This window comes from Berghia stephanieae, chromosome 5, assembly GCF_034508935.2.
Source record: "Berghia stephanieae isolate SIO BIC M18660-M18661 chromosome 5, UCSD_Bste_1.3, whole genome shotgun sequence".
Classification (NCBI taxonomy): Eukaryota; Metazoa; Mollusca; class Gastropoda; order Nudibranchia; family Aeolidiidae; genus Berghia; species Berghia stephanieae.
Window position 1 is genome coordinate 70,868,603 of NC_088364.1, and position 22,525 is coordinate 70,891,127.

Below are 22,525 nucleotides of genomic sequence, written 5' to 3' on the forward strand. Positions count from 1 at the left end.
GAAAGAGGACACTTGCAACCATCAGTCATAACGGGAACGCTGATGACAACGACAGAGGCAACTCAAACACAACCACAACATAGGTCGGAAAATGTCGTAATCCCTTTGGTCTATCCACGGATACCTTGAAATGGAGTAACAATCTCGACAACCACTACGTCATTGATACGTCCAGAATCAACACAATCTACAGACTACAAATACACAGCAACCTCAATTACATCGTACCTTTCAACTTATACAAACTTGACAGAATTCATGAAATAATATCTGTATCAACACAGATTTCTTCCATGAACCATTTTATTTTACATTCTTTATTGAACAATTGGATTACTTGTATATACTTCTACAACAACAAAACCCAACGATGTACGTCGCCAATAATTACATAAACGTTCAAGATACGATTGTTTTTACAAAATGATGTTCGATTGTGAACAATACTACTTCCTTCATATTCAGTGGTGAGCATATTCAAATTTAAACTTATGTCAATATACATGTGTGCAGCACCCATATCTACAACTTATAAACATTGAATATTATAATAACGCCTGTCTTAGTATCATTGTAAAGGATAAAGGCTATATATGTATATAAGACAATGCAGGAAAAAGTATCGCAAAACGCCACATGAGCGATTTCTTTGGATTCATTATCGTATGATATTCAACAACCTGCGTTCAAATAACGAAAATATTGTTGACCTTATTCGACCCTACTACATAGTCTACTAGACTACGTTATTGTTACATCCTCTACCTGGTGTGTGGACTCACATCACCCACCGGAACTCTGCAAGATTACATCATCTACCTGGTGTTTGGACTCACATCACCCACCGGTACTCTACAGATTACATCATCTACCTGGTGTGTACTCACATGCCACCTCATCAAAACTCGATCAACAAACACGGACAATTACAACACACGACCTCTGTCGACTACTACACACGAACTCTTTGTCAACACATGGCTGATTTCACAACTTTCTTTTGACTTGCTGGATAAGTCAAACTTCATTTAAATTCAAGATCTCGCACACAGTTAATCTTGAATTTTTACAATTTCATCTACAATGAGATTCAACGTATACACAAGACAACCACAAATATCTACGAGGAGAATCGACCCAGATGCCGGAGATGAATGGATTACAGCGACGTCACAAGACCAAGAAACAACCCAACAGGTTAAGCATACGTTTGCTACCTGTAGAGTCTTTTTTCGTCCCAATTCAAAAGACTCGAACAAATACAACACACTAATTGCAAAAGTTGGTCACTTTAGTAACAGCCCACAATCACATACTATGTTAGATTTTACTTATTTAGTTATTTACACTGTACTAAATATGAATAAGTCGGACAGACTAATGACTGATTATTTACAAACACTAAATATGTGATGTGAACAAGCCGGACAGACTATTGTTTGATTATTTATTCAACGCTAAATATTTGAATGTGAAGACATTATTGTGATAATTCTAAGACATTTACAGAGGAAAAAGTTTTAAATTAATTAACAATAATTAAAGTGAATTTATGACACTTGGGCTATTCAGTGACCACAACACACACAACTATGCAACACGTAGACTAGATGCAAACACCTCAACTCTTATAGTTGATATATTTTTTTCATTACATGAAAACTCATTCTAAATGGAAACAATGACTAATTAACAATTACTGACCATTTTACAAGATGACCATTCTCGAAACGAACGGATTACTAAGAAATGTGACCTCTGATGGATGACCACAAAGAACAATTTGATTTCAATGTAGTTGTAAACTACACCGTCGTGACTTAAAAAGCTTAAAAACTGAAACATCAACAATGAACAATGAATGATAATAACTTCAACTTGAATTTTAAAAGGATGATAATGTTATTATTATGATTTATTTTTAAATATTTTTTTTTATTACTAATTGAAATATAATTCTTCGTATTTGAATCTAGATGTCTATGAAATATTATTTGTACCACATATTATAAGTTGGAATTAATGTAATAATGTTGTTTCAATGGAATCATACAATATAAGGGAATATACAAGGTATTGGTTTTGAGATGACAGTAAATGAGTAGACATACATGGAAGCTGAGATTATCACCCATGTCGTATAGAGTTGAATTTGAGATTGAATAAGATAACGTGAGTATATCACAAATGGAAATTGAACCATCCTTTTTCACGCAATAATATGTATGTGTGATGGGATATGACGAGAATTAAACACTTTTATTGCTATGAAGATGGAATTTAAGGTGAAAAGATACTTTTTCTTTGAATTTTTAAATAAATGATATCTTACTGTCGATGTTGTAATACTTTAAAAAAGTTTAATCGATAAATATAAATGTTTTAATCAATTTTGGTGTTGGTAAATCTAAATTTTAATCTCTTTTTGATAGATTTGATGTTGTAATTTGAAAGAAAAAAGAATCTATAATCGATATATATCTATTTAGATGTTGTAATCAAATTTGATGTTTGTGAATTTAATACTTTAAAACCTATAATCGATATATATCTATCTAGATGTTGTAATCAAAATTGATGTTTGTGAATTTAATACTTTAAAACCTATAATCGATATATATGAATGTTGTAATCAACTTTGGTGTTTTTGAATTTAAAGTTTAAAGTTGTTAAATGTTTAACTGGTATAAGTATTTGTCATTTTAAAAAATATAGACTATTTCTTACATTTGTTTATTGCATTTTAGTTCGACATTAGATATATATTTAATCTCTTACTGTTATTTTTTTAATTGAAATTGTTTTAAGTCAATTTAAATTCTAAGAAAGGGGCGTATGTAAGAGAGTAAGCCTATGCAAAAGGTTATCTAAGAAATTTGGTGCAAAACTGTCAATTATATATATCAGCAAATGGGTTTAGTGAGTACATAGTGCAGGCATATCAGTTAAGCTTGGTCAGTGCATGACACGTGTGGGCAGTTTTATGTCCAAGCTATTTGAGACGCATGACACGTGTGCGCAGTTTTATGTCCAGGTTACTTGAGACCGTTTGTGTCAAAGTTACTGGACAGGTTATCATGTTGAGTACTATTTAATCAATCATTCTTAAATTGGTTTAGGGGTGTTGAAACAGGTGAAAGGGGCATTTATCAAAATAATGTTATATCATAAAAGGCGGGGTTTAACATCAATATGTAGGAATTGACGTTTCAGGTTTGATTATGATTTGGTCTTACTCTTAGGGTTGGATTATAGACTGACAGGGAACTGTCAATAACTGCAAGGGGGCGTGGAAACAATGGAACTGTGGGTAAAATTTTGATAGGGATAAAAGAGGATGTTTGGAGGAAAACGGGGGGATTCTGATTCTACTTTACAATGAGCTGCACTTACCTAAGTTCGAACATCCTACTAAGAATCTTTTATTTTTCGGACTTAGAAATATTTCACGTATATTGAAAATGGTTACTTAGGCAAAATTGACTTTACATGGGGACTGATTTTACGGATTTGGAATTTATGAAACTGATTGAATTATGACCATGCTATTTGATTTGGATTTGGAATTTATCATGATTTGGATTTTGAATTTATCACAAACAAATAAAACTGTAAGAAATGAAACTTGGAATCTGGACTTTTATTTGAATGTCTTGATGTTGTGCATTCAATTATCATCATCGGCCCTTGAACTCTTTCGTCACTATTAACGTCTACAACACAACGCAAAGAATAATATTACTATCTATCAAAAACACCACTATGCGATCATCAGCCATTACATATGTGTGCAACTACCCCACAATTTAAAATAATACAATAATATTAAAATTTCGTTTGGTGTTTTAACTAATCAAGTAATATGAGTTTCATTAGTTTCTTCCGTCCAAAAAAACCAGTTATAACGTCTGTATTTTTAAAAGGTCCAATAGAATATTTGGGGACCCCGATAGCTCAGTTGATAGAGCACTCTCTTTATACGCAAAGGGCCAGAGATCGATCCCGGGTGCAGTCGATTTTTTTCTGAATCCCTGTCTACTCAGCAATGAATGGGTAGCTGAGTTTGTTAGATCTGGCGAAAAGTCACCATCGACCCCTCTTATCACCTCATCCACCCCCTCTTATTATAACTTCACGTCTCTCTCTTACTCTTCAATGCTCGCTGCCCTCTAATGTGTGTGTGTGTGGGGGGGGGGGGGGGGGTAGGAGTTGCGTGTGTGTATCAACGCCACGAACAACTCGATCAACGCCTTGGGCGATGCCATTATCTCCGTTAATGGGGATAAATTTCAAATTTTATTAAATTATCGAAGTAACAATGAAGTACGGTGAGCAAATAAAGAAGGCATCACCCCTCTTCTCTAATTAGGTTACAATTTGAAATGAGTGTGACTACTCCGTGTGTTTTACTCCTGTAGGCCACGGTTTTCATCGTGTAGCGGTCTTTAACGGTTCAAGAATGAACGGACCGGTCTAGAGACCGGTCCTTGCGGTCTTCATTTCCCAAGGACCGTAGGACCGTGGTCCTTAAGCTTGCCAAGGACCGCCCCGCACTAGTGCCTATTCCTTTATTTAAGTCAATTGAAATGATTAATAGCAATGATATTATAAAACCAAATGAAACATGCATACACAATTACAACATACATTCAAACTCCATACCTATTTATCAAGGCACATGCTCTATTTCATTTTCAAACCTGAATAAAATATGATCTCACATTGAAGAGGAAGAGAGAGAGAGAGAGAGAGAGAGAGAGAGAGAGAGAGAGAGAGAGAGAGAGAGAGAGAGAGAGAGAGAATAAGTAGGAGTGAAATATCTGTTCAATATTATAGTTATCATTTAACGTTATAACAAGTGTAACTAAATGACAAATTGCCATATTTATGGACAATAAAGATCTATTATTATTATTATTATTATTATTATTATTATTATTATTATTATTATTATTATTATTATTATTATTATTATTATTATTATTATTATTATTATTTATATTATTATTATTATAATTATTATTATTATTATTATTATTATTATTATTATTATTATTATTATTATTATTATTATTATTATTATTATTATTATTATTATTAACAACTGAAGACAGAACTCATTCTATCATAATTATCATTATAACCAGTATTAATTATATTAAACCTGTCACGAAAACTATTATCTCATTCAGGCTTGTTTCGGCACTTATTACAATTATTTGCCGAACAAAATTGGCCACCGTTTCCCCCCCCCCCCCCCCCCCCCCTTCTTTTTAGTGTTCCCTCCATCGTTTCAGTTCATCATCATCATTGCCTTTTTCACCCTGGGTCAGGGTATAGGCCACAGACAAACAGTTTCCATCCTTCTCTATCCTGAGCCAACTTTTTTATCTCATTCCAGGTCTTACCACTTCTCTGTATATCAGCTTCTTTAATTCTTCTCCATGTTCCTCGTGGCCTTCCCCTTGATCTTCTGCCCTGAGGGTTCCAGTCCAATACTTTCTTTGTTATAGTTGAGTCATTCTTTCTAAGCGTGTGTCCAATCCATCTCCATCGTCTTCTTCCTATATCCTCTCCCACTGGTTTCTGTTGTGTTCTTTTCCATACTTCTTCATTTTTTATTCTATCCATCCATTTTATTCTGAGTAGCTTACGCATGCACCTGTTTACGAAAATCTGTACCCTCCTTATACATGCCTGTGATGCGTTCCAAGTTTCACATCCATACAGTAGGACAGACTTCACGTTTGAGTTGAAAAGTCTTAGCTTTAGTTGAAGGGAGATATCTTTAGTTCTCCAAACTCTGTTCAAAGATGTGAATGCAGCCTGTGCCTTTCCTATTCGTGCTTTCACCTCTGCTTCCGTGCCTCCATCCTTGTCAATTATACTTCCGAGATAGCAGAAAGTGTCTATATCTTCGAGTTCCTGATCTTTAACTTTGATCTGCTCCCTTTGACGCGTACCTATCCTCAAGACCTTTGACTTTGCAGGGTGAATTCTTAGACCAATTGATTCCGACAGGCTGTTTATAATTGTGGTTTTTTCTTGCATCTGGTCCTGGGTGTGGGACAAAAGAGCCAGATCATCTGCAAAATCCAGATCATCCAACTGTGTCCAGGGGTCCACTGTATCCCATTTCTTCTCCCTTGGAGGTTTCCTTCATTAGCCAATCAATGGCAAGGATGAACAGGAATGGAGAGAGCAAGCATCCCTGCTTGACACCAGTCTTAATTTCAAAGCTGTCAGTAAGCTGATCTTCATGTACAACCCTGCAACTTGATCCTTCATACATTTCCTTAATGAGGTTTACTATCTTTTCAGGGAGTCCATAATGTGCCAGAATTTTCCACAATGTTGCTCTGTCAATACTGTCGAAAGCCTTCTCGTAATCCAGAAAGTTGACAATAAGAGGAGAGTTCCATTCTATAGACTGTTCCACTATGACTCGCAGAGAGGCAATCTGGTCGGTGGTTGAACGGTTTTTTCGAAAACCTGCCTGTTCGTCCCGCAGTTTAGCATCTGTTGCATTCTTAATTCTCTCTAAAATAATACGGTTGAAAACCTTTCCTGGGATAGAAAGAAGAGTGATGCCTCGATAATTATTACAATTACTGAGGTCCCCTTTCTTTGGAAGCTTGATAAGATGTCCTTCCTTCCAATCCTTTGGGAATATCCCGTCATTCCAGATTCTCTCAAATAGTGGGTGCAGGGCCTCAGCATTTCTTTCCGCATCAACTTTTAGAGCCTCCGGTGGAATCTGGTCTGGTCCAGCAGCTTTCCCCCTTTTCATCTTGTTAATGGCACCCACAATCTCTGCTATCGATGGTGGATCACAGCTAATTGGTAGCTCATTCCTTGCAGGCAAAATTTCTGGCTGGTTGTCTGGTGGTGGTCTGTTCAGAAGGCAGTTGAAATGTTCCCTCCATCGTTCAGATTGAGCCTCTTTTCCAAAAATAGTTTTCCCATCTTTGTCTTTGACTGGTACCTCTGGTTTCCCATATTTTCCAGCAAGTGTCTTGGTAGTTTGATAAAGGATCCTCATGTGTCCTCCAGTCGCTGCTGCTTCTGCTTTCTCTGCAAGTCTGTTCATGAATGCTTCCTTGTCTTTCTTCACAGATCTTTTGACTTCCTTAGCTATGGCTCGATACTGCTCTTGTGCATCCAGTCTTGAAGCCCTTGTTCGGCTTGCATTCACTTGTTCCTTCCTTGTTCTCCTCTTTTCAATAAGGTCCAAGGTGGTTGGACTTATCCATTCTTTATGTTCTGATTTCTTTACCCCCAATACCTCGTGGCAAGTTGTTATGTAGACTTCCTTGATCTTTGCCCAATGTGACTCTACATCTATGTCCTCCTCGAGCTCAGTAAGAGGTTGGAATCTATTACTCAATTGTAGTTTGAATTCCTCATTCTTTTCCCCATCAAGTGCATTCAACTCGAATTTTCTTCTTGTATGTGATCTGGCCCCGTGTTTTCTGAGTCGGAGCTTAAGCTTTGCCAATAGCAGGTGGTGGTCTGATCCAACATCTGCCCCTCTCCGTACTGTCACATCTTCCAATGAACGTCTGAATCTACGAGAGATACAAAAATGATCAATCTGATTCTCTGTCATACCATCTGGTGAGACCCAAGTTGCTTTGTGGATCCTCTTATGGGGGAACACTGATCCTCCAATCACCAAACTGTTGAATGCACAGAAATTTGCAAATCTCTCACCATTATCATTCATTTCTCCCATGCCATGACGTCCCATGATACCTTCATAGCCTACGTTATCCTGTCCCACTTTTGCATTAGCATCTCCCATCAATTTGTTGATGTCTTTCCTTGGCAACTTGTCAATGACTTGTTGTAGCAGACCATAAAATGTATCTTTGTCCTCATCTGTTGCATCATTTGTTGGGGCATAGATCTGTACAATGTTCATGCTGATCTTCTTACTCCGTGTTGTAAAGGACGCCATGATGATCCTTTCTCCGCATTGTTCCCATCCTCTCAGTGACTTCTGGGCAAACTTGCTTAGAATTATTCCTACTCCCTGTATATGAATCCCGTCCCCTCTCCCTGAATATAAAATCTTCTCCCCAGACTTGAGGTGTTTCTGTCCGGATTGTATCCAGTGGGTTTCGCTTACTCCAAGTATATGCAGCCTGTATCTTCTCATCTCAGTCACAACTTGAGAGCTTTTTCCTGCTTCATACATGGTGCGAACGTTCCACGACGCAATTCGAAGCTGCTTGTTTGGCGAAGACGTCATCGGGTCAGCAGAGTCCTTTCGGCTTTGTCTGTTGTCCTTCATAAATTCTGATATTCCAGAAACTCTTCGGTCGCCCAAGCTAAAAAAAGGATTTGGTTTGTCTGTCTGTGTTTCTGTAACGGTTAGAGTTTAACGGAAAGGGTGTTAACCCTTTGCCAACCCCCAACCTGGAGGACCAGGTGACTCAAAGATGGAGGAATCACACACCATTAGTCGCCTTTTACGACACGCTGGCTTGGCGTTGGGCTATTCTTGACCCTCTCAGTTGAGGGACCCCGGACACCACACGGGGATCGTTTCAGTTAGTTGTAAAAAAAAAAGCCAGAAAAAACCCCCCCAAAAAACCCCAAAGAAAACGATTACACTGTTTTGTTATGTCTCCATGTCAATTCTCGGTGGGAAGGGAATTAACTAGCAACGAAACTTGAGGTAATGGACGAAGTTGAACTCATGTTTTGACTCCTTGATATTAGACCATAGAATAGAATTAAACGGGTAATTCTTTATATTAGACGCACTATTCTAATTTACATTAGCTTACCTAGATATCAGACTTGATTCAAAATGGGCAGAGCTAACATTCTAATTTTATGAATAATATTTTTCTTGAGCAAATACTCGGTAAAGTACGAACCACACCATTCAGTTAATCAAATAGATCAAATCATGAGGTAACTATACTTACGTCATGTTCAAATGTATAAATGAACAGGTACAGACAGCTGAAGACAGACTAATTTGAAAACGTACCAAAACCAAGAGTGAAAAGGATTCTGAAATTTTGGTGATTTATTTTATACTTAAATTACTATATTAAGCATATTTATACTTTCTTATTTACTTTATTTACTTCTTTTATCTTTATCATCCCTATAAGAATCTTTAATTTCTCAATTTGATATATTGTTTAATTTAGCATATCAGAAATTGGATTCAGTAGTCTGATGTCTCGCCGCCCGGCAACGGCGGCCATCTTGGTTCTAAACAAAGAAAATCATTACTTTTTATTTTTCATGCTGGCTAGAACGTTTCATATGCCTTGTGATCAGAATGTGTAAAAGTCAAAACATGGTCAAATTTATGGGGTTTTCTTTCCTCTGGATACGCTTTTATGCTCGCCTGGGAAATATTTCATACGGGCGTCCGCCATTGTTCCGATAGTTTAGAGCTAGTGTTACTAAGTTACCATGCGTCATAAGGAAGGAAGTGACGTTAGGACTGTTGAAGAGTATTCCAAAGCACAACAGTACAAAAATCCTTTATCACTAGAAACAGTTATTTGTATAGGTATAATATTCTGACACTAGCTATATTTGATGGATGGATAGGAGCACTTGTAATGATGTGGTACGTGCACATCAACATGCAATGAATACGAACAACGATTGTCATGGGTCATTTTATGTCTTTATGTCCATTGATATTTGTTTTACGAAGCACGTCTCCAATCAAGAAGATATCAGTAAAGAGAAATAAGATTGAAGTCAGGAGACTCCATTGGATTCCATTGTTTTGTTTACTTCTGTGGTGGATTTCATGGTCCTTTCTATTGCTGACTTACTTACTTACTTATCAGAACCAGCGACCACCTGAGCTCTAGCCCTTCGGTCTTGTGCCATGACGTAGAAGTTAGACGTCTTTTGTAGTTGTTCCAGGTGACTATAAAGTGTGTTACTGATGCTTGGATTTGGTGGGAGGAATGTGCATCTCAGGTCTTCAAGAGGTTGAGTCCATTGCTGACAAGAAAAGCATTGGTGACAAAAGGCATCCCTGTCTTACCCCCGTCTTGACTCAACGGCGACAAAAGGCATCCCTGTCTTACCCCCGTCTTGACTCAATGGTGACAAAAGGCATCCCTGTCTTACCCCCGTCTTGACTTCAAATCAGTCAGATAGCTTTCCTCCATGAAGTATCCTTTATATGTGTTTTTGATTATTGTGGTGATTTTGTCGGGGATGCCGTAGTGTTTTAGCTATTTCGAAGTCAATGAAATGTATGTATAGTGGTAAATTCTATTCGATTGTTCTTCTATGATTCTAGGGGTGGCAATTTGGTCAACACATAATCTGTTCTGACGAAAACCTGCCTGTTGGTCTCTTAATATTGGGTCTAACGTAGACTTTATTTTCTCCAGTAATATCTATGTAATACTTTTCCTGGGCCTCATGGTAATATGATGCCTCTGAAATTGTTACAATTGGTGAGATCACATTTTTTTTTTGGGAAGGGGGGGGGGGGGGGGGGGGGTAATTTAACAATGATCCCTTCTTTCCAATCCTTTGGAATTTCATCCTCTTCCCATATTTTGGTGAATATCTCACGTAGGTAGCTTGTCAACGCCTGCTTTTAAAATCTTCGCAGATATGATGCCCGGTACTGGCGCTTTTCCATCCTTAAGTGTCGATATAGCTGCTCCACTCTCAGTTTTTGAGGGTTTTTTCACATTTAATTGACAACATCTCTTTAGCTGGCGGTATGTTTTTAAAATTGTCTGGGGCTTGTCTGTTGAGAAGTTCGGAAAAATGCTCTGCCCATCTTCTTAACTGCTCTTCTGATGTTTTAAGTATATTATTTCCTTGTTTGTCTCTAAGAGGCTTATTTGTTGTTTTTTTGGGGAAAGTATTAGCTAATTTCTCTGTGAAAAGGTGTAAGTCTTTCATGTTATCTTTTTCTGAAGCAATCTCTGCTTGTTTCACAATTTCTTCAATATAGTCTCTTAAATTGAACTTTTATATAGCGCAATATCCACTAAATGTGCTCAAAGCTCTTTACAAGGGTTCCCTGGCCAACAGGAACATTTAACATATAGGACGGTGCATGACGCCTATTAGGCGATATTCCATTTTTTTCGGACAGAGACAACGCTGTTAACGACCAGGTACTCATTTTACACCTGAGTACGGTGAGAGAATGTGAGTAAAGAGCCTTTTCTAAGGACTCAACTATGCGCCGAGCGAGGCTCGAACCCAGGACCTTCCGATCCGAAAGCTAGTGACATACCACTAGACCAGATAGTCGCATCTTTCTTGATGAGTTTTTTAAAACTTAAAAAAAAAATTCTTTTAGATATATTCCTCCTGGACTTGTGCTTTCGCTGCTTGTGTTTTGGACGTATTCAATTGAAGAGTGGTTTGCCAAAACTTCCTAACTCCCCTTATCCATTTTGAGATATTGATGATTATTTCCCCTGAATTTTCTCATTGGGTCTATAATTTTATCATATTTAAACTTCAAATTCATATAAATATTGGGAACTTGTGCCAAATAATGCTTAAAATAAAGTTTACGTTTCAATTTTATCTCATGGAGGAAACGTCTAAAAAAGTAGAAAAATCGACTTAACGAGTTTTGGAAAACCAGCCTTCAATTTAAATTTGGTTTCTTTTCTTTCATCTGTTTTCTTGATTGTGTCTAACGATTCCACTGTACTTCTGATAATCCAAGTATCGAGATTTTGTATTCTTTCATTTCTTTTGCTATTTGAGCTGCTCTTCCCTCCTCATACATTGTTCTGATATTCCAAGCTGCTATCTTGGAGATGTGTGAGAGAGAGAGAGAGAGAGAGAGAGAGAGAGAGAGAGAGAGAGAGAGAGAGAGAGAGAGAGAGAGAGAGAGAGAGGGGTCAGCCTTGTAGCTTCCTTTTGGCTTTCACTTCACGACATCATAAGCTCCGATATTGAAGCTTCATCCCTTCCCTAGCCGTAAAGGTAGTGTTTATTCGTCGGTGAATTTGTAACAATATCTTGTTTACAATACAGGGTTGTTAGCTCTATACTTACCCCCCACATTTAGAGGATCGGGATTGAGTTTGATTTGGAGTTGTCTCTCCTAAACGAGTGGATTTCCAGGCGTATAAGTCTAGTCTACCCAGGTTTTTGTTTGAATTTCGAGTTCTCCACTCCTAGCCGATTGCGAACCAAGGCCGATGAAGGCCGTCTCTCCATAAGTATGAGCAAAAGGGTACATAAAGTAAGAATAGGACATACAGAAGACACCGAAGTGAGTGAGTGAGTGAGGAGCAGAGAGTGTACCATTCACTGGAGGGTTCTGTCTCCTGTACTTAAGAGGAAGGGGTCCCACCTACTCCCAAGCCCGGTTATACCGCCGGGGACTCGGTCGCACCCATAACAAACTCGGTGGAAACAGGGAGCACCACGGAATGTGTTGTTATGGACACAATTATGCATGAGAGGCCATATTATGCAATAGTCTCCGTCAGACAGGCTTACGCGGCGATGAATGCATCTGGAAATGATAGTTGTTGTGTTCGAAATGCACATCAATTACCGATCACTAAGCGTGACGTCGGGACCAGACCATGGAGCTCCCCAATAACTTATAGTAAAAGATTGTATTGATTAACATCAGCGTAGGATTTAATATCTTCTTCTTCAAGTACCAAGTCTGTGCCAGACATCGGTGATCATGGTACGCCATTCATCTCTCTGATCAGATAACCTCAAAAAACTAATACTACTCTTCTCTTTCTTTGTCACCCAGCTGTTCAAACTATTCAAATATGTTTTTCTTGGTCTACCTTTACTCTTTTTACCTTCTATCTTTCCTGTGAGGGCAAGATGTTCAAGACATTTATGTCGATTTAGATGCCCTAAAAATTCCATTTGTCTCTTTCTTATTGTACGAATTAATGAAGGATTTAATATATCACATGAAATAAAAGCCGAAGTAAAAGTTATCAGATATACAACATTATTTTTCTCAATGAAAGTATAATTTGATAAAACAATAATGTTTTAAGTCTTTGAATTCTGTTTCCCACCAGCGCCATAATCTTGTCAATATGACACTGGATTGAAGCAATTCGTCACAAATTATATTACCCTTTACAATTTGGGTTTTTTTTTTACCTCACTAGACCCAAGATGTCCCACATTCACCGCATCCTTTCGGCCACTATTTTGGGGATCGCAGTCTTAAATTCCACAGAGGTTCGTGATGAACCGTGTAGATGTCACTCTTTGGTTGGAAGTGTAGACGTTGTTTACAGCAAGTCACCTCTAACTGGTGATGGTCAGGGTTCTACGTGGGTATGTTTTTCGTAGTCGCCATCATCATCATCATCATCATCATCATCATCATCATCGTCGTCGTTGTCGTCATCATCATCATCATCATCATCATCATCATCATCATCATCATCATCGTCGTCGTCGTTGTCGTCGTCATCACCATCATCATCATCATCTTATGAATGTTGTTTTGGCGCTGACGACGATGACGGTGGTGGTGGTTTTGACGACATCGACAATGACACCAATGACTGTGGTGGTGATGCTGACGACGATGACGACGATGACAACAATGATGATGTCAGCAATGATACTGGCGATGCTTGTGGCGTCAACGGCGGTGGCGTCTATGGCGGTGATGCTGGTAATGATAATAATAATAATAATATAATAATAATAATAATAATATAATAATAATAATAATAATAATAAATAATATGTAATAATAATATAATAATAATAATAATAATAATAATAATAATAATAATAATAATAATAATAATAATAATAATAATAATAATTGAAATGCAATTGCATGATGATGTTGATTATTATTATTATTATTATTATTATTATTATTATTATTATTATTATTATTATTATTATTATTATTATTATTATTATTATTATTATGATTGTTATTATTATTATTATTATTATTATTATTATTATTATTATTATTATTATTGTTATTATTATTATTATTACTATTATTATTATTACTAGTAAAAAGCCCGCAATTTCGCGGGGAAAGAACTATTTTCATTCGATACTGTACTCACCATCATTTAATGAGGGCAGATTGGTAAACAACGTTGTCTATGTAATTTGGTATATCTTCGGTTGATTTTTCTATGTGGCCCAACATGAAGTATCAACGGTGAAAATACAAATTTAAAGAATACTTGGAATGTAGGAGCTTTCGGAATGTCTCCCCTTTACTTAACTTATGGAAAAACAAACACCCTAGCACCTTTAATAACAATTATGACTAACCTCTCAATCTAACCCTAATAGAAAAAAAAAACAACTCTCGGACTGCTTTGCACTACCTCTCAATACTTAACAAATCACAATGGCGGCCGAAAATCAAAACAATGGTCAAATTAGGAAATTTTAAACTTTCACAAATCTATCAAGGTTTGTTCTAGAGTTTTTAAAATACTTCTATATAATGACAAACTGAATAAATAAATGCCTGACAAAATATCAACGGTGAAAATACAAAATTAAAGAATACTGGGGATGTAGGAGATTTCGGAATGTCTCCCCTTTACTTAACTTATGGAAAAACGAACACCCTAGCACCTTTAATAACACTTATGACTAACCTCTCGAGCTAACCCTTATAGTAAAAAAAAGAATCAAAATGGCGACTGAAATACCTTCATGTGATCATGTGAATAATATCACTATGAATGCCACGATTTGCTGAAGTATGCCAACACACACACACATGTATACACTACACAAATCACACACACACACACACACAGACACACACACACACAAACATACACGCAATTAGAACATAATGCTCCATAACAAAACTGATCACCGCTAAATAAACAACACAACGGAAGTAATAATAATACTTGATGTCATAAATAGATGACGCAAATTGACAACTTTTTACAGTGTCAAAATTAGTTGATTTTGGGAGCCAAGTGTCGTCGGTACATATTTCATGATATCATCTGTTTGACTCAACGAACTTTCAAACTGACTTTAAATTATAAAAGGAAATCAAGTTATCTGTTTATCTATCTGTAAAAAATACATTTCTAATTTTCAAATCTTTCAGTAGAGTTGTGCGCCGTATCAATTTTTTTATTGACTCAAATAAGCACAATGTTCTCCACAATGCTATATTTTTTTAAGAAAGGATTATTATTATTATTATTATTATTATTATTATTATTATTATTATTATTATTATTATTATTATTATTATTATTATTATTATTATTATTATTATTATTATTATTATCATTATTATTATCATTACTATTATCATTATTATTATCATTATCATTATTATTATTATTATTATTATTATTATTATTATTATTATTATTATTATTATTATTATCATTATTATTATTATTATTATTATTATTATTATTATTATTATTCTTTTTATTACTATTATTATTATTATTATTATTATTATTATCATTATTATTATTATTATTATTATTATTATTATTATTATTATTATTTACTTTCATCAGCTCTATTTCCTTTTCGATAATAGACACAGCCCTTATAACAAAACGTGACTATCTTTTTCTTTTCTTTTCAGAGAACGAAACTTTATTTCGACTTTTTTTCATACACTGCAATCTCGTATGAACATGGGAGGCAAGGAAATGACTGGGTATTTTATGAACATTATGACTTTTATGAAAGGAAAACAAACGGAACTTGCATGTAAGAGCGATAAGTGTACTTTGAATTAATATAATATGTAGATTTATCTACCCCTTTTCATCTTTTTTTTTTTTTTTATTATTCTAGGGAATGAGATTAGCGGAAGAGTAGCGTCCCTTGATTGGACGTCACCCATGGTCTGTGACGTCACCGGCGGAAAAGTTATTAGAGAGAGAACGTCATGTTGGTTGTGTCACAGACTATGGGTCGTCACCAGCGACATCTATATGAAGTCCTAGGTCGTCACCCATAGTCTGTGACACAACCAACATGACGTTGTCTCTCTATCGTCCAATCAAGGGACGCTACTCTTTCGCTAATCTCATTCCCTATCAAGTTCAATGCACTACACTCCTTGATGAATAGCGTAGCACAGCGTATGGACTCCGAACCCACATGTCCCATTCCTCTCCGTGTAACATTGAACAACTACTCCCCTCCCCCTGCGGCACTGCAGTGCAACAGTTGACAAAAAGAACTCTTCACTTCCCCTATGGAATAGACCACGAAGAGAATGTGTTCATAGAGAGGAATAAAAATGAATTATTTTCAATACGCTTCAACAGTCGTAACGTCACTTCTCTCGTAATGACGTATGGTAACTTAGTAACTGGCTCTAAACTATCGGAACAATGTCGGACGCCCTTATGAAATATTTCTCCGACGAGCATAAAAGCGTATCCAGAGGAGAAAAAAAAAAACATTATAAATCTGATCATGCTTTGACTTTTACACATTCTGATCACAAGACATATGAAAAGTTCTAGCCAACATGAGGAATAAAAAGTACCGATTTTCTTTGTTCAGAACCCACGATGGCCGCCGTTGCTGGGCGACGTGACATCAGACTACTGAATCCAATTGATATTAGAAAGTGTTGTTTTTAAACGGACAACGGAATAATATTGCGGAATCGCTAAACCCAGAATAAATATGAGAGAGAACATATTACCGAATATAAATTAGAGTACGGTATGCAAATATTATATCCCAATAACAGCGTAAGTAGATGGACACAATAATATAGCTCAAATAAGGAAGTTAGTGAACAAAGAGTGCATCCTTCTCTTGGGCATGACAGAGAGAGAGAGAGAGAGAGAGAGAGAGAGAGAGAGAGAGAGAGAGAGAGAGAGAGAGAGAGAGAGAGAGAGAGAGAGAGAGAGAGAGAGAGAGAGAGAGAGAGAGAGAGAGAGAGAGAGAGAGAGAGATGTTCGTTTTGTCGTGCTTTCTTTGTATACTGAAAGAAGGGGAAGCCTTTTTAGACAATCAACAATGTGGTGAACGCTAAGAAAAACTTGACAAATTCAATAACATGTTTACATGTATGTCATTACACAATAAGCCCCGCCCCCTCCTCCTCAAGCTGTCATCTGACTCAAAATGGAAACAATGCAATGAATAATTTGACCTGCCCATTTCTTTAATTGCAATCTCTTTGGTCAATGTTTCCAGTTGATTTGGCTATGACTTATTTTGAAACAAAATGCTTTATTAAACAATCCCTACAATTCTTTGCTCCGCCTCCATCCCTTTCTTCATGTCTACCTCACTCTCTCCGTCTCACTTTTGTTTCTTTCACACATACAAACACACACACACACACACACACACACACACACACACACACAGAGTTATACAGTCAGGCTTCAATCTTTACTCTATTTCCCTCCTGCCCTCTTAATGCACAAGCAGTCTCTCCCCTCCCCCATTCGCTCCTCTTTTTCTTTATTTCTCTCTCTCTCTCTCTCTCTCTCTCTCTCTCTCTTTCTCGCTCTCTCACGTGTGTATGTGTGTGTGTGTGTGTGTGTGTGTGTGTGGGTGTGTGTGTATTTTACTCTCTCATTCTTTCTCTTCCACTCTCATCCTGTTTCTTGATATTTCTTTCTCTGCCCACCCGGCTTCACATAGTTTCAAAACTGAACTTTGAAATTATAAACCCTTCTTTAACTCCACATCAGTCCTCAGAACATCCTCTATAGCACTCTGTTACAGTGTAGCAGAATACTGTGCCCCTGTCTGGGCAAGGTCCACTCACACCAAAATAGTAGACTCCGCTCTAAATAACACCATGAGAACAATTTCTGGCACATTGAAATCAACTCCCACCTCGTGGTTACCAATAATGAGCGCAATTGCCCCTCCCCATCTCCGAAGAGAAGAGGCGACACAAAAACAATATCACCGACTGGAGAAAACAACATCAAATACTCCACTCAGAATAATCACCCAATCAGCCCCCATAACATCACGCCTAAAATCTCGCAAACCGTTCTACAAATCCAAAAAAAAAAAAAGAACATTTCGACCTCTCTGATAGCTGGAAAACTGAATGGGAGAAAAACAAACCAAAAAACAGTGATCTAATCGAAGACCCTACAGCAACACCACTCCCAGGTTTCTACACACTAAACAGAAAACAGTGGTCCTCCTGTAACAGATTACGATCTAAACACGGTAGAACAGCATCTAATCTCCACAAATGGGGCTATATAACAACACCAACATGCCAAGCCTGTAACGCTCCAAATCAGGACATCGACCATGTGGTACCTCACTGTCCATCAACATCCATAGAGGGCGGCTATCCTGCTATCCACAAAGCTGATGACGACTACATCAAATGGCTGAATGAGTCACACTTGGAGGTGTGAAGACCATACGACACTACTACCACTACAGCAACAACCGTCATCACCACATCATCATCACTACCACTGCTAATACAACAACCACCATCACTGCCACTACTTCTACAACCACCACCACCACACTATCATCACTACCAATACTACTACAACCATCACCACCACATCATCTTCATCACCACTACAACTACAACCACCTCCACCACACTATCATCACTACCACTACCACTACAACCACCACTACCAAATCATCATCACTACCACTCCTACTACAACCACCACCACTACAACCACCATCACCACCACATCATCATCACTACTACTACAACCATCACTACCACTACTACTACAACCACAACGCCACCCCTACCACCACCAATACTACTGCAATCAGTGTTGCAATCGCCGTAAAAACCCTTCAAACAAACTTAGCTCAACTCTCTCTCTCTCTCTCTCTCTCTATCTATCTCTCTCTTTCTCTCTCTCTCTCTCTCTCTCTCTCTCTCTCTCTCTCTCTCTCTCTCTCTCTCTATCCGTCTTCACACAAACACACACATACATGCGCTCACTGGATTAATCTTCATGTTCACCTTCCTGTACTTACCAATAATAGCTAATCACAAATACTTTGGCCTCAAGCTTTAGCCTCGTTGGCTTTTCAAGTTCGTGTTGCTCTACTTATCACTAGATGAACTTTCAGCACTCTCTCTCTCTCTCTCTCTCTCTCTCTCTCTCTCTCTCTCTCTCTCTCAAACAAACAAACAAGATGAACTTTCAGCACTCTTTCTCTCTCTCTCTCAAACAAACACACACACACACACATACGCACACACACACACACACACACACACACTACAACCACCACAACCACATTTTCATCACGACCACTTCTACTACAACCACCACCACCACCACATCTTCACTACCACTACTACTACAACCACCACATCTTCACTACCACTACTACTTCTACTACTACTACTACTACAACCACCAACACCACATCATCCTCACTACCACCATTACTACAATCACTACCATTAGGTTTTGGAGATTTGCTTCATTGGAAATAAGGAAACTTTGGGGTTGTGTTCGGCAATATGTTTATATATCATAATATAGTTCTAATCAGTTATCTATACAATATTTAAACACAATACCAAATATCGTCCCAATTCCCTTTTTTGTGCGGAAATTCCTCTTTCGGCATTGAAATCCTCCGAGTGGTGTCTGAAATACCTGTGAGTCAAATTGAAAATTGGCGTCTCTGCAAATTTTACTATTCTCGTCAAAGTTTCAATGCCCGTATCGAAGGAATTTCTTTGCCCATTGATTTGACTGTGCATGAAAACGTTGCCTCACTTCAAAGTCGATTTTCTCAGAACTTGGTTTTTACACATTCCCTACTTGAAACGATCATATCTCGGCAATGAATAATCCGAATTTTATCAATTTGATATCAAATTTTAAAGCATAAAATAAGCAATGATTGGGTACCAAAAACCCAAAATTGAAGAATCCGACTTAATACCGTTTCGAGGCGGAGGGTCACATTTATGTCGATTTAGGTGCCCTAAAAATTACATTTGTCTTTTTCTTATTGTACGAATTAATAACCTTTTAGTTTCAGCTTGCTCTAATACTTCTTCATTAGTTTTCTTCTCTGTCCATGAGATTTGAACAAGGTCAATGGATTATTATTATTTGCCCTAGACAATCCCTTCTGATTTAAAGTAATAAACACCCTCCACACAAGGTTGTAGAGTGACACACACACTTCAAAAACTATCGTAACATAACAAACACCATCCACCCACTGATGTAAAGTTACAAACACCGTTCACACACGTTCATAAAAGTGATAATTACCCTTCACACACTGTCGAAAAGTGACAAATACCAACTTTTTTTTTTTTTGGGGGGGGGGGGGGGGGGGCAGTAACATTTTAGTTCGATGACTTTTGATGAATATCGATATATGCCCACTTATCGACATTTGAGATTTCTTGTGTTATTATTATTATTTTTAAAATTATAATTATTTCATTATTATTATTATTATTATTATTATTATTATTATTATTATTATTATTATTATTATTATTATTATTACTATTGTTATAATTATTATTATTATCATCATCATCATCATCATCATCATCATCATCATCATCATTATCATTATCATTATTGATATTATTATTACTATTATTACTAATAACCATTACTATTGTTGTCTCTTCAGCAAGCACTCGACAAAAGAGTTCCCACTGAATGCATGTGTGCCTGAAGGTTCCAAGTACATGGGCACATCAACTGAAAATGGCAGGCTTGTAGACGGGTGGAAATACAAAACAGTAAGCTTTGCCCATTTCATTTTACATAGTAGTAGTAGTAGTAGTAGAAGTAGTAGTAGTAGTAGTAGTAGTAGTAGTAGTAGTGGTAGTAGTAGTAGTAGTAGTAGTAGTAGTAAGCTTCGCAGTCCGAATGACGCTTGCTGAGAATTGTGTGATTCAGTCATGGTCGATAAGTATAGCTGCTCTCTCTATCCGTGTTGTTAATTGTTTCCATTGGCCACGGTCCTGGGCCAGAGTTTTGAGGCTGTCAAAATCTTGTTGTGACTTTAGTACGGAGGGCACTGCAGTATTTCTTAGTTCTTCGGGGATTAATTCGGCCTCATCTGAATTTTACATAGGGGTTCACAAATGGGTAGACATAATTTGCTCTTTTCGTCAGATAATGATTGCGTGGTAGCAAAAAGGTGAATAGACGATAATAAATTGGTTGTGTAGATTAGTCAATGGCGATGTGGTCTAGGTGTATAAGTATGACACTCGCCTTCGTGTCGGAAGGTTTTGGGTTTGAGTCCCGAGCGGCGCAAAGTTGAGTTATTGAAAAAGGCACTTTTCTCACATTCTCTCATTGTTCTCAGGTGTACTCATGAGTTCCTGACTGAGTTAATTGAGTTGTCTCTGTCCGAATTTTTAAAAAATATTATCGCCTAACAGACGCTATTTCTCGACTTAAATGGCTAGTGTTTTTGCCGTTGGCTAGGGACCCCTTGCAAAGCGCTTTGAGCACGTTTAATGGATATTGCGGAATAAAAAAGTTAAAGTTTTCTTTGGTTTTTTTTTTTAATCTCTGGACCACAAATCCAAAATAATTGAAATGACTACATTTGAGTTTGAATATTCAAGAAAATGGGTGCCTTTATTCACCCTTTATGAAATTTACCATTAAAAACGTACAGTGAAAATATGAACAATATTTTCGACTTTCTATATAGACTAGTCTTCAACCGGTAGAGCATGTTTAATAATTTGGTAAAAACCTTCGTTTTAGCTCTTCGTCAAATAAAAGGAAAAAAAAATTAGATTAAAGCAATTTGTCATTGGAACAAAATTAGATTCAAATCCAAAATCATATTATATCAATCAATGCCTTCATGGTTATCTAGTGTTGATAAGGAACTCTTTTATATGATGCGTAGAAATGTTGAGACGCCGCTTTTGATTATGTTTTATGTGACTAGCAATGGTATTCATTAAAAATTATTAGCCATTTATTTAACCCTCTCCTTACCAACCATAGGAAAATCGTCACATTTGTTACGATCCAACAAGCACTTTTATCATTCAGATTTCTTTTGTAAATCACATAATTTAAAGAAAAATGTTTTATTATATCTAGACTAACTAGTTATAAAAACGTGACAATGTGTTGTAGGGTTCATTTTGCTGATCAATATTATGCATAAAATGTATTTGTTGCATTTCTGTTTGGGTTTAAAAAACAACAAAAAACAACAGATTTTTGTGTAGGGAGGGTGTGAAATTTTGGGGAAAATTCTGATAGTGGTTGGGAAGGAAAGGATTAACCTTAATCCTACTGGGGGGGGGGGGGGGGGGGGGGATTAATCTGTTGGTAGAGAACTCGCTTCGCAAGCAAAGAGACAATATCGATCCCCGATGAAGCCGAGATTTTTTAAAGCCCCCCCCCCCCCCCTCCTCCTGACCACCATGAGGATTCGGTGACTGTCTTGTTAGATCTGGTGAAAATACTTTGCAATGGATTAGCGTCCTGTCAAAACGGTAGCGAACAATTGCTAAGGTCCGTTTCACGCTTTAGAAACAAGAATAAACACGGTGGGCCTATGAGCTCTG

General features: G+C 37.1%; 1 protein-coding gene across 1 annotated transcript in view; it reads left to right on the forward strand.

The window, feature by feature from the left end:
* The first annotated feature begins 8,993 nt into the window (after nucleotides 1-8,993).
* Nucleotides 8,994-22,525, forward strand: part of LOC144974207 (uncharacterized) — a 14,808-nt gene continuing 1,276 nt past the window's right edge. Inside the window, exons 1-4 of the mRNA XM_078917122.1 lie at nucleotides 8,994-9,038; nucleotides 13,131-13,302; nucleotides 15,590-15,717; nucleotides 20,608-20,719. Of these exons, the coding sequence (XP_078773248.1) occupies nucleotides 13,138-13,302; nucleotides 15,590-15,717; nucleotides 20,608-20,719 (405 nt within the window). The 5' untranslated portion in view covers nucleotides 8,994-9,038; nucleotides 13,131-13,137. The remainder of the gene's footprint in view (nucleotides 9,039-13,130; nucleotides 13,303-15,589; nucleotides 15,718-20,607; nucleotides 20,720-22,525) is intronic.